General features: G+C 57.6%; 3 protein-coding genes across 3 annotated transcripts; 1 reads left to right on the forward strand and 2 right to left on the reverse strand.

Annotated features, from left to right (window-relative positions):
• Positions 1–1,341: 1,341 nt before the first annotated feature.
• P884DRAFT_194882 (PAS domain-containing protein) lies at positions 1,342–4,600 on the reverse strand (the record flags this gene model as incomplete). Its single annotated transcript, XM_069437867.1, has 2 exons — positions 1,342–1,587; positions 1,757–4,600. The coding sequence occupies 2 exons, from the start codon at positions 4,598–4,600 to the stop codon at positions 1,342–1,344; spliced, it is 3,090 nt and encodes a 1,029-aa protein (XP_069299662.1).
• A 1,455-nt stretch (positions 4,601–6,055) lies between these two features.
• Positions 6,056–9,589, reverse strand: P884DRAFT_267897 (armadillo-type protein; the record flags this gene model as incomplete). Its single annotated transcript, XM_069442150.1, has 5 exons — positions 6,056–6,263; positions 6,328–8,831; positions 8,890–9,065; positions 9,122–9,341; positions 9,407–9,589. The coding sequence occupies 5 exons, from the start codon at positions 9,587–9,589 to the stop codon at positions 6,056–6,058; spliced, it is 3,291 nt and encodes a 1,096-aa protein (XP_069299663.1).
• Positions 9,590–10,783: 1,194 nt separating this feature from the next.
• Positions 10,784–12,901, forward strand: P884DRAFT_219306 (uncharacterized protein). The gene is made up of 3 exons (XM_069439404.1): positions 10,784–11,615; positions 11,681–12,147; positions 12,213–12,901. The coding sequence occupies exons 1-3, from the start codon at positions 11,241–11,243 to the stop codon at positions 12,892–12,894; spliced, it is 1,524 nt and encodes a 507-aa protein (XP_069299664.1). The 5' UTR covers positions 10,784–11,240; the 3' UTR covers positions 12,895–12,901.
• Positions 12,902–12,959: the final 58 nt, after the last annotated feature.

Genomic DNA, 12,959 nt, shown 5'->3' on the forward strand with positions numbered 1-12,959 from the left:
AGTAATACGCCTATAAGTTAGTAGTAGCTATGCTAGGGATAGTAATACTAGGGATAGTAACGCTAGGGACAAAAGATAATAACTATCATTAAGAGGCTAAAAGAGAAGGCATTACTATGATTAAGAGCGATAGGGATAAGGAGTATAATATAGAGGGAGAGGGAGACGAAGGCAAGTTATATAACTAATTATTCGATTAATTATAACCAGATAGAATTAAATTTTACTACGTTTTTGAGCTTTTCAGAACCTAGTTTACAATTAGACTATTTATAGCTATTTGAGGCTACTATTACGAGGGTAATTGAACTTGATGGCACCTTTTGTATAGATACGAAAGTATGGGAAATTTGGTGGTGATGTATCTGGCAATATTGGTATGTCCGGGGGTTTTGGCCCTACCTGTCGGGAGATAGGTGGTAGTACTGAACTAATTAGTCAGCACTAACCACCGGGTACCCAAAACTGCTAATTATATGCGACCCCTGTGCTATGTATGTTTGTACGGAATACACGACAGAGGGACAACAATACCTACGCGTCTTTCTTTCTTTGCTTTTGGTGCCTGCCAATTTTGTCGCTCGACGCGTTGCCCGACTCTATGCACTCTCCTAGGGAAAAAGAAGAATGCGCGTTAACCTTCCCGCGCTCACCTTCCGAGCAGGAAGACGCAAAGCAAAGCAATCTTGTACCGACTAACCAGAATACAAGCAGTATGCGCATACACACACCACCATGGGTGGATGATTATAACTACTTGTACATACATACCTACCGGGAAGTTGGGAGCGAACCGCAGCCCTCTTCCACCCTACAGAAGAAAGAAGTCATCATCATCGTCGAACATGAACCCGCTCATCCGCATTTTCCTATCTCATCATGGGTATAAGCTACAGAGACATCAACAATCTTCTTGTCCGTTCCATCGAGCCGGCCGGCCTACCCGCGTTCCGTCAGGTGAAACACAAAACCCTGATAACCCGTTCCGATGTGAACCCTCCCGTCCCAAAACCCAGCAGCCGCCGCCAAATTGCCTGCGAGCCAGCCAAAAATCTAGATACTCCCGCGCCGGCAACTGAATCCATCCAGGAAAAAAAAATCTCGAGTATGCGTCGAGGAAGAGGGAGATGCTGAAGAACACGAGGAGAAAATGCCAAAATCCCGCGGCACAACAACAGCCGCCTGTGCCTTCATCGGGAGAGAACCAAGGGGCTGGCCAGCCAGCCAGCCAGCCAGCCAGCCAGCCAGCACAACCGGTAGGAAGATGGGATCTTGCAGGCACACGAAGGTGAAGAGCAAAAAGAAAACGGGAGCAAATGGGACGACTTGTCCTTGTCGCCGTTACTCCTCTCGGATAGGACCCATCCCCATCCCACTCCCGCCGCCACCGACGCCACCGCCCTCCCCAATGCTAGTCCTCTCCATTGCCGACGACCCAGAGCTGACGGCATCACTCGCTACCTCCCTCCTCAGCGGCGACGCCCCAGCCGGCGAGTTCGAGCTTACCGTGCTGACGCTCGTCCTCTTACTGGCAGCGCTGGCATCGCTGTTCCTGCGGGAGGTATTTCTCGGCGAGACCTTACCCGTCTTTTGTGTCTCGTTAGCAACCATACATAGTAGATTTGGCAAGCCGGGAGAGACGGGGGGAGGGAAGAGAAACAAAGCGGAGGAGTTGGGAGGGGAGGGGAGAAGGGGTGGTGGTAAAGAGGGGAGAAGAAGGGGAATCATTTCAGGAGAAGAGACAGAAAGAACATACCTGTTTAGCCCACCGCAACCCACAGGAATTACACAAATCCCTGTTCCCGCTGGGCCCCCTCCTCCACTCGGGCGTATCTGTCCTGTGACAGTTTGCACAATCTTTCGCCACCACACCGCCGCTGCCCCCCGCGCCAGCACCGCTCCCGCCGCTTTTTCTTCGCTTCCGCTTCTTCTTGTTGGCCATCAGTTGCATGAGCTCCTCCGCCAGCAGCCGGTTGACCTTTTCCATCTGCCTGAGCTCATACTGCCACGACGTGCATCTGGTCGTCCTGAGCTCGGCAAAGATATCATCGCTCTCGTCATCGTCCGACTCGATCGCCGAGCGCGGGTACGTGACCGTCACCGACTGGTTCCCCATAACGACGACGCCCGTCGTGGCATCCTCTCCGCCGCCGCCGCTACCACCAGAAACAGCAGCAGCAACAGCGGTAGTCCCAGCTCCAATCACCGTCCCGCCTGCTCCCTTCCCGGCAGCGATGACCCGGCCGCCCTTGACGAGCCTCGTCTGCGCAATCAGGAAGCTGGGCCCGCCCTTTGCCGCGACTCCCATCCCGTCGCCGGGGTAAAAGACGGTCTGGGCGGCGATCGGCTGACCCCTCCTGTGCATCAGCTCGTGTCTGAGCCCGACCACCGCGCCCTTGCGCGCCCTCTCGATCGTCCGCCCGAACTCGGCCCTGCTCTCCTTGCGCAGGAGGTCCCGCATGCTGGTGCCCTCGAGCTCCCGGGGGCTGATGTCGAGCAGCGACTTGGCGCTGGACGAGACGTACAAGAACATGCCCGAGGCCGAGACCTTGGACCAGATCTCGCCGTCGGCGCCGAGCGGCATGCTGCCGAGCGGGGAGTGCGCCGCGTCGACGTCGCGGCGGCGCAGCGAGTAGACGGGCCGCTCGCGGCCAACCAGGATGATGTACTTGCGGCCCTTGGCATGCGGCTCGTACAGGACCGTGCCGCGACTCTCGAACCACACGTAGCCCGAGTGCTTGCGTCGGATGCGGAAGGCGATGCTGACGGATGCGTTTTGCTGCGCGTCCTTGAGTTCGCGTGTGACGGGGACAATGTCGGAGGGATGGCAGATGGACGATAGGGAAGCGCCGACCAGGTCGGACGGGTCGTATTCGAGTATCTTCTTGCATGCCGGAGAGAGGTAGAGGAAGAGGCCCTTGAGGGACAGGACGTGGATCACGTCGTCGGCGTTCTCGAGGAGCATCTTGTGCCAGGATCGCTTATGCCACTCAGCGGGGGCGCCCTTGGGGTTGTACTGCTGGAGGAGGGAGGAGACGTCGTCGACGCCGAGGGTCTGACCGGCCTCGAGCTCCCACCGGGTTGTGTTTGGGAGCGACCAGAAGTATTGGCCAATGTCGCTGTGTCGGTAGTTGACCTGCATGGCCCCGGATTCCTGGCCCGAGATGGCCTCGGGGCATTCGACCAGGTCGATCTGGAAACCGATGAAGTACTTGATCTCATCGCTATCCCAAGGGATCGGGATCAAGGTCAGCAGATTCAGGAACGGTTTTCCGCCCTTGCGGTAGTTGATCAGGCTCTGCTGTATCTCCTTGCCCTCGGCCACGGCGTTCTTCAGTTTGAGGACGGCATCGTTCGCCACGAACTCGCGCCGCGAGCCAGCCTCCACCTCTCCATCCGGGCTCTGCAGAAAACGGCAGTTCTTGCCGATGATCTCGTGGCGGTTATACCCGGTAAGATTCTGGAAATTGTCCGAAACATAGATGATGGGGCAGTCGTTGAGCGTCACGTCGGTCACGAGGAAGGCGCACGACAGGTCGACGGCACCAATCTCCACCGTGGGATTCTTCCTCGTCGCGACGTAGAACAGGGCCCGGAGCATGTCGAATCCGCTCTTGGAATAGACGTCCTTTTTGGGGTTGCGCGCCCCGAGACCGGGAGGGAGAGGTGGCCCCGTGGCGGTAGGCGCAGCCGGGGCCGGGGTCGCCGAGGCGGCGACGCTGGATCGACCGGCGCTAGACTGGGACATGGTCCGAGAAGCCTCTGATGCCGGTGATTGGAACGCTGTAGAGGAGGCGGACGCCTCGCGCCGTTCCGTGGGCGCTACGTTCGCTTGGAACTGGCCCATGGTCTGATCTGACATGATCATGCTGTTGGAGATCTCCCGAGGAACGGCAGAGGAGGCGTCAAAAGCCTCACCGGTTCCCATCATGCCGCCGCCTCTCCCGGCTCCGTATCCAGCCATCTGGTTCACACCGGCTGCGCTCATTGCCGTGCCGTCGACACCCATGTCCATAGGAAGGTCTTGGTTGACAGCGTCTAGGGACGCGGACGGATACTGAGCGTTGAGATCGGGTGAGTTGAAGATGCCCATTGCAGCGGCATCCGCACCCATCGAACCCATGTTTAGGTTCGTGAATGCGTCCATGCTGAGCGTGGTTGGGGCCAGTGCATGAAATCCCGGTTGACCCGGCATTCCCATGAGGCCCTGCTGTGAAAACTGCCCGGATGTGCCTGACAAGTCGGTGCTGTTGGGGAGGCCAAGGGGAAACCCCTGCAAGGCGTCACCGGCGTTGCTAAAGCCCATCATCGACATGTGATGGCCGACTTCCCGAGGCGACAGCGAGCCCGAGAACGGCTGGGCGACACTCGGTCTCCGCTGGAACCTGCGGCCATTCTGGCTGACGATGTCATCGAGCGATTCGCCGGTCAGCGCCATGCCTTCCACGGTCGACGTAGGGCTCGTGTGGCCCACCCCTCCCATGCTTCCCGTGTTGGCCGCCCCGTGGCTCTGGCCTTGTTGCCCGTTCCGCTGCATCGCCAGCCGCTGCTGGGCCTCTTCCTCGGACGACAGCGGAGAGGTGTAGAAATCGTTGTTCATTCTGATGGCATCGGCCGTCTTTCCGTCCGAGCAGTGATGATGGGCGATACAAGAAGGAAGGGGAGACCTTAGGTCGCCGTCATTGTGTTACTAGGTAAGTGGGCTCGATGTGGTGGAATTTTTGGCCCGAGATGGCTCGTCTCAGCGGGTCATGGAAGGGCGAAGGCTCGGGTCAGCAGATGGAAGACTGCCGGGGGCGATCGAGGATCGGTATTCGCCCCAGGCAAACGCGGTTTCTCTGGTTGTGTGTGCGCGGGTCTTTCACCCCGCCTCCCGCAACCCATCACTGTTAGTCTCCCTATTGGTCTAGGACCAGTGGCCGCGACAGAGAAATGGGGCGTTTGCTAACGGTTGGGCTACTGGCCCCCGGTGTGCTTCATACTCGGTACTGGGCGGCGGAGGAACTGGAGCTGACGTATCGTGTGCAATACGCATGTATGTACAATACAATAATGGACCAAGTGTTCCATTGCCGACACCACCTCAGGTACATACCTACACTACGTTCTGGCGAATTGTGACCATGCTTTGGGTGGGGGAGGACCGACATGCAAGGGGGAGAGGTGGCCATCACACTCACCGAGTTTCTTCTTCTTGCTCCGTCTCGCAGCGACCTCGCTTGCCTGGCTGCCGGGATGTCAGCGAAGGACTGCTCGGGTTGGGTAGGCGCGGGGCTGTTTGAGGTCCCACGTTGTCGCGGCGGATGACAAGATCGCCGTGGCTTGTTTCCACGGCGTCACATCACTGGAATCGTCCAATTATCTGTCAATGTTTTCGCACGATCTGAGCTTCCGGTGCCGGGCGAGGTGCAGATGGGAATTGCAAAATCCCATCTTATGAAGCGGGATCGCTACCTGACGTAATGGTGAAAGCGGAGGAGCCTCTGGGTACAGTACAGTACCTTGACGTCAAGTTCTCCACCCCACCTGCTATCACCCGTGGGGCAACCGCTCTCTGAGTGGGCGTGTCCGGGCACAGATATTCATCCTTTTCCCCGGAATTGTTCGCTATAATGAATTCCCATCCCGAACTAAGTGAAAAAGGACGACGACCGGGTGCAAATGGGCCGCGCGCGAAGCTGCCGGGAAAGACGTAAAAACAAGCGGTGTCTGCTTTTGTTAGACCGGGTGCCGTTCGGTTTCGGGGGACGAATCCCGAGAGAACTTTCGTTTTCATTCCCTCACACTGCAAACTACTAGACGTAGAAAGAGGCAATTCTTCTGGTTGAAATGGCGGCGTTGCTGGTGCTGCCACCCCCCCTCAGACACCTGTTGGTATTAACAATCCTTACATCGCGTTAACCCTCGCTGCCCGGGCAGTCGTCGCGCGGCTCAACCCGGCTGCCAGCGACATCAACCACCGTCGCCAAGTATGCCCCCTGTGCTTCCGTCGGGCGGCCTTCCATATCCCAAGATTCATCGAGCCGGGCACACATTGGCCTCCGCCATATCGTTCCTAGGCGAAGTGTGCCCGAATGACGTTCTGCGCCTCTGGCGTGAATTGTTGCAGCAGTGGTGTAACGTCTGTGTTGGTACCTTCCAGCAGAAGCTTGGTTGCTGCAACAACTCGTGCAGCATTCTGTCCGGCGAGAGCCTCTGCCTCCAGAGCCTGGGCAACATACACAAATATCCGCGGCGCCTGCGATGTGACTGCCGGATGTTGCCTAGAAACTTGTCAGCAAAATCCAAAAAAAAAAAAAAATTACAAAGACGGGAGGCGAAACTTACTTTGCGATAAGCTCCGCGAGGTAGAGGTATGCGTATGGCGCCGCTTCCTCATCATTTGTGATGGGCAGAGTGTTGAGCCACTCGGCGATGATCTGATCCTGCTGCGTGACGGCTGAAGCATTGAAATGGAGAATCTTGGCAATGGCGGCGCACGCATTCTCAGTTGCGTATACGTTGTCCTCGTCGCGCGCATCAGGAACACGCATGGCCTCAAACAGGAAGGGCACAGCTCCGCCGAGGAATGCCGACCATGCCTCGCCGCCGTGACGCGCCGCCACGCCAATGCCGTATGCCGCCGCCTGGCGGATGGCGGGCGACGGGTCCTGGCAGCCTTGCAGTAGCGGCTGGGTGATGTAGTTTGCATACTGGCTGCTCTGAGGGCCGCAGTACTCCAAGACATCATCCATGATGCACAGTCCCCATTGCCGCTGCGTCGGATCGCTCGACTTGAGGAAGCCCTGGTAAGTGGGAAGCAGGTGCTCCCAGTGGCGCAGGAAGTTGACTCCGTGATACTTGAACACGCAGTGGAACGCCTTGTTCATGTCGGAGAGCAGTGTCTGGTCATCCTCGATGGCCAGAAGTAGCTCTTCCTGTTCGTCTTCGGCATCCTCGGCAGGCACGCCGCGGCGCTCCTCTTCGCGCTGTGCAACACGATCTTTGTAGTCCTCGAGCGTCGAGTTGACACCCTCAATGAATCGGGCGAGATGCTGGTCGGTAAGGCAGGGCCGACCGATGACCTCGACTGACTCATAAAAGCACTGGTACATCTCTGCGAGGGTGTCAACTGCTGGTTCGGCCGTGAGAACTTCGAGAAGCTTGTCGACCGTCTTGCTCCAGAGAGCCGCGAGCTGCTCAGATTGGGGTCCGTACGCCTTCTTGACGCAGCTGAGCAGCTGAGGAACAAGCTTGGCGGACACGAATCGCACGGGATCATGGAAGAAGAAAGCAAGCCCGGGCAAGGCAATCTTCTCCATGATTTCGTCCGCATGGGGAGCAAACTCTTCCTCAAGCACCTGAGCGTAGACCACCAGGAGCTCGATAGCCATGTGCTTGTCATCCATCGAGCTGGTCTTGATGCCGATGGTCTTACCCCGGAGTGGCACCAGCTCCCAACCGTCCTCTTGCTGGAACTTCTCGATCTGCTCTTCGTCGTCGAGAAGCTGAATGTCGGCCTTGGCACTCGCCAGTTCGAGAAGCGGCGGCATGACTTTCGGAAGGTAGGGGAGGAAAGCCTTGCCCATGACGCGGCACATTCTGCCCCAGCAGTGCATCAGGTACTGAGCCTGCGGGTCATCAGGGTCTTGGACAGAGTCCTGGATGCTCCCCAGCAACTGGACAAGCATCGCGGCGTCGCCGCCCAGCCGCTGAGCTCCCACCGCGAGCGCGATCAGTGTCGCGCATTCCATCGCCTTCGCCCGCAGCAGTCGATACTCCTTATCGTTCTCGCGACGAAGGACACCCACTAGAATGGGCATCAGGGTATCATAGTACCGGGAGAACGCCTGCTCGGCGGCATCGGCGATGGTGGCAATCGTGGACAAGGCTTGCTCTTGGACATATCGCTTCTCGTTCTGGAGGAGTTGGTAAAGAGCGGTCAGCAGCCCATCAAGATAAGGCTCCAGCACGCTCTTCTCGGCCTCCTCACAGAAGTTGACGAGAGCGGCGGCGGCGTGGGATTTGACCCTGGCCTCTGGAGAGTCAAGGACTGGTAAAATGGCCGAGAGAACGACGTCGTAATACTCCTTTTGCATTACGGGAGCGAAGTCGGTGCTCATCTGACCCAGCGCATTGCATCCCGCCCATCTGACGCGTGGATGGGGGTCCTTCAGCGCAGGAACGACCAGCTCAAGAACCTGCTTCAGCTCGCCAATCATCTGGTCCCTGCAGCCCTCCGAGATAGCAGATATCGCCATGAGTGCAGCATGGCGATCCCTCCATGCAGGAGATGACAGCATGCGGGGAAGCCAGTTGAACGTTGGTTGCAAGACAACCAGGCCGCCGAGCTTGTTGGCGAGACGGTCCATGCAATGCTCGCCAGCAACATGGTTTTGGTCGCTTTCCGGGTCGTCGAGGTCGTCCGCTGCAAGCCACTCAGCAGCGTCGTCATCGTCCTCGCCGAGATCGGTCATCAGGCTGAGGCATTGGGTAATCATGTCGTTGGTATAGTTGGGATCCTTCTTGCACATCGACGGCGCATAATCGGCAAAAGTAGCCATAAGCTCCAGGGCATTTTGGCGGCAAAGGTCGCTAAGCTCCTTGTCCTGAATCACCGTTATGCAGAATCGGACCAAGACGTTAAACGTCTGCTTAAACATTCGGGGTGCTCCCTCCGCGAGGTCGATAAGAGCAACGAGGGCCTTGCTGAGATCCTCCGAGTCTTGGGAGTCCTTGATAGGAGGCAGGATGTTGAGAACTTCGGGAAGGAGAACGTGGTACTTTGCCTGGTTCTTCTTGGACAAGCTGCGGAAAAAGGCGGCAAAGGCCTCCATTGCAGCGAGTCGGACCTGTCTCGGAGTCAGCATCCTCTGAGCGCCCACAACCCTCTTTCAGGTGGCAACCTACCGCTACCGACTCGTCTTCGAAGGCATGCGCGAATGCTTGGGCTACGGCATCCTCGTGCTGCTTCTCAATGATGCCCGGTGTCGCGGTGAAGACGCGGAAGGCTGTCTCCCTCTTGCCCGCGTCCGGCGCCTGACTGAGTTGGAAGAGAACCTGGAGCAGCTCTGGCCACGAGTCATCTGCTACGAACGTCAATGTCTGGTCTCAAAGGGCGCAGCGCTAGCTGGCGACGCACTGCTGTCATAATATTGCCTAGCGAGCTCGGCAACGGCATCGCTAATCTTGTTGCGGACGGTCTTATCGTTCTCCGCGATCAAGGTTTCCAGAAGCCTGCCGCGGATGACGGTGCCGTGTTCCTTGTCTAGAGAAATGAACATGTCGACATTGTCCGAGTTGCCAATCTTTCGCGTCTTCGAGGCTATGCGACGGAAAATGACTGCCGCGAAGGATCGCATCTGGTGGACAAACGGGTCAGCCCCAAACGCATATCCGCTGGTCCACGCAGGGTTGAGCGACATACAGACGGGTCGGTTGAGGTGCCAATCTGGTCCGCCAGGCCCATCAACAGCCACTCCGGTCGCTGGCTCGTCCACTGGTTCTGAAGGACATCCTCGGCCTGCGACCGGATATTGTTATCGGCCGACTGGAGCTGCTGAAGCAGCTGGGCCAGCTGGGCGTTGACCTCAGCCGGCAAGACTGACATGTTAACCAGCGACTGGCGTCGAGCGTATAAGTCGGATTGGGTTGAGATTTGATCGAGGCTTTTGGCTGCCGGGCGCGTCGTGAAACGAGGGGAAGCCGGAGGAAGGTTGTCTGTCTAGTTGGCACTGCCTTGGGAACTGGTTTGTCCGCCCTTGCTACCCGAGCTTGGTAGGAACGGAGCTTCGGGCAGCAGCAGCGGCCGACGCGAGCAATGATTTCAAGAGATCACGTCGGTAGACCGCGGTAAGTCGTCGCGGAGCGCAAAGTTGGGGCTAAAAACGCGTCGTGTGCCTAAAGTCGCGAAGTGAAAAAAAAATAATCCCGGCAGGCGGCGTGTTGAGAAAATGGGAACGTCGCAAGGAGGGGGGCTTTTCGGCGTGTGGAAGGAGGGGAGTGAAAATGGCCAATATTTTTCTGATTGGTCTGGATTCTTGGGTGGGGGAGGGGCAGGTCTGCACATACAGTGCGCTTGGTCGCGCATTTGCACCGGGCTCGAGGGAAAATGTCAACGTGCTTTCAGAGCCGCAAACCGTGAATGTTTCTGACGTGATAGCCACCGGCATTAAACCAAGGGTGTACTGCTCGTTCTGTGTTTGCACGACCCAAGTCCTGCTCGTATGGCCACGAGAAGAGATGTTTTGAACGTTGCCTGATTTGCAGACACCCCTAGTAAAGGTGCTTACACCTCGACGAGGAAAAGACATGTCACATATAATGTCACATATAATGTCAACGCCGCAGCCATTTGCTGCTAGTTTTAGTTATTATTTTTTAAACATTAAAGACGTCTGACGCGAAGCAGCGGAACACTGGGCGACATGTCTGGATGACCGACTTTGTAATGGCCTATTCAAGAACATCGGTCGCGCTTTGACCTTTAACAAGGTGAGGACAGACCGGTGTACCAACCGAATGTTTGCACGCATGCAGCACATGTCCCGTAATTATCTGGATGTTCGCCATAAACTTTCGATAGGGTTTTAGTCTGGTTGTTCATTCACCAAGGATGTCCCTGTAATGGCTTCGCTGTGTAAATCTAGGCTCATGTGGATGGGAACAGGGTGTTGACTGGTTATCGCCAACACCACGCGCCTGATAAGTGCAAGAAAAGAGGAAAGTGGGGTGGAAGGATCCCCATCAATCATGCCCAGTACCCCAGACCTGGCCCTTGTTATTATTATGTCTTTGAAGAGATAGAACATGAAGTGATCTGGGGTTGAAAGCGTGCTGGGACTACGGAGTACGGATGCGGTTCTGTCGCCCCGATACCTAGCAAATTATCGTTTCGGGCTTGGGACTTCAGCGTCGCGTTGCATGGCCGATCCAGTCTGCGCCTATCTGCGAGAGCTCATGCGAGGTCGCGAAACGCCGCGCGTACGCAGTAGATGATCTGAAACCCCGCATCGCTGAGAGCTCCGTCATTGCTCATCCTTGTCGCCTTGTCCGGAACATCCCCCGGTGTGTTCCTTCGAGGCCTCCGGTTTCTTTGCCCGGGACAATCTATCGCAAAGGTTCAAATTAGCGTTCAATCGTATCTAGACTCTTGTTCCGAAAGGATCGTTGAAGATCAGCAGGTGCCCATCCCGGCAGCTGCGCAGCAGGGAAGAAAGAGCAATCGAGACGGCCTCCGCTCTGAAGCAGGCAGCTTTGCCATGGACACCGACTCCCCCGCCAAAAGCGCGGAGAATGCGGCGAGCTCCTCAGTTAGCTCGCTGGGTGCGACGGCCGCGTCGTCGATGGAGAGGAACAATTCCCAATCGGGCATTCACAAGCCGAGCCATGTCGCCGCGCATCGACAGAGCTTCGCTGAGAACCAGCGGTATCCCCCGCCGTCTCCTCGGAACCATCGCCACCCGTCTTTGACACAGCAGGCGCTGCTGGAGATCATGAACCACCCCTCGTCCAGCAGACACCCGAACCCGCGCTACGCCGGAAGAGACTGGCGGGACATCACTGTTGGGGAGCTCGCAGCGCCCGAAGATGTGAGGTGGGCGGAGCTGGACCTCAGCGTCCAGGAGGCTACCATGGTATGCAACATCGTCAACTTGCCATCTGATGCAGGGCGCGAAGCTGAGAGACTTGGGATGATTAGCTGCTTCTCAAGCAAAACCCGACCAACGTCGTTCTCGTGCGCGAGACACCAGAGAGCCGAACAGCCGTCACCACCTTTGATTACAGCGATCTGAACGCCTACCTGCTGGTAGTCGTGGGCCTCGCGGATCCGGGTGAGGAACACGTCGCCTTGTATGAAACGATCGCGAGGAAGGCTCAGGCGCAGGAAGACATTCCGCTGCGGGATATACAGTCCCTTTGCCGGAAGGAGGAGTTGGTGACCCTGTCAGCTGACGAGACCCTGGACAAGGCCATGGAGGCGTTCGGGAGCGGGATTCACCGACTCCTGATTGCCAATCAGGCTGGTGAAGTGATTGGCGTTCTTAGCCAGCTGCGCCTCGTCGAATTCTTCTGGAACGAGGCCGTCAACTTCCCTGCGATCGAGCGATTGTATGCATGTCTCCTGCGGGACCTTCAGATTGGCACGCACCAGACCATTGCCATCAAGTGAGCAGACCGAGCGTTGTCGAACGACGGCCCGGGACTTGTGTGTGTGCTGACAATTCGACCAGTCTCGACCGCCCCCTGACCGACGCCCTCTTGTTGATGCACAACGAGGGGCTCACATCGGTGGCAGTCGTCGACCAGGGCCTCAATGTCGTCGGCAACATATCAGCCGTCGATGTCAGGCACCTCACAAACGCCGCGAGCCTGCCGCTCCTCAAGAGCTCATGTATGAATTTCATCAGCGTGATCCTTTCGGAGCGCGGCATGGAGCACGGCCGCGACCCCTTCCCCATCTTCCACGTGAACCCTTATTCAACCCTCGGGCACACGGTCGCCAAGCTCGTCGCCACCAAATCCCACCGCATGTGGGTGGTCGAGTCTGCCTCGCCCTCCCCGAGCGCGCCGGCGACGCCCCTGCTTCAACCGAGCCACCCGGCCGGAACCCAGCCTCCATCAACAGTCAGCGTAGGCAGCCCTCCGCCGGCCAATGTGGCCGCGCCGCAGTCACCGCAGCCAAATCAGACGTTCACGACGACGGTCATACCATCAGGCTTGCCCGGCGCGTACCTGTCAGGTCGCCTGACGGGTGTCGTGTCCTTGACAGATATTCTGAATCTGTTTGCCAAGACCAGCGGTCTTCGCCCTTCTGACCCTGCAGAGCAGCGGGCCCGGAGGCGCCGGAGCTCGAGCTCTTCGGTGCGGCCGAGCCTGGATAGTTCGAGAGCTAGCCTGGATTTCAGGAGGTGAGTGTGTCGGGGGGGGGGGGGGGGGGGATGCCTGGAGGGTGGAGTTTGGCGGCGACCCGGAAGACT

Source organism: Thermothelomyces heterothallicus, assembly GCF_042370625.1.
Source record: "Thermothelomyces heterothallicus CBS 202.75 unplaced genomic scaffold P884_scaffold_5, whole genome shotgun sequence".
Taxonomy (NCBI): Eukaryota; Fungi; Ascomycota; class Sordariomycetes; order Sordariales; family Chaetomiaceae; genus Thermothelomyces; species Thermothelomyces heterothallicus.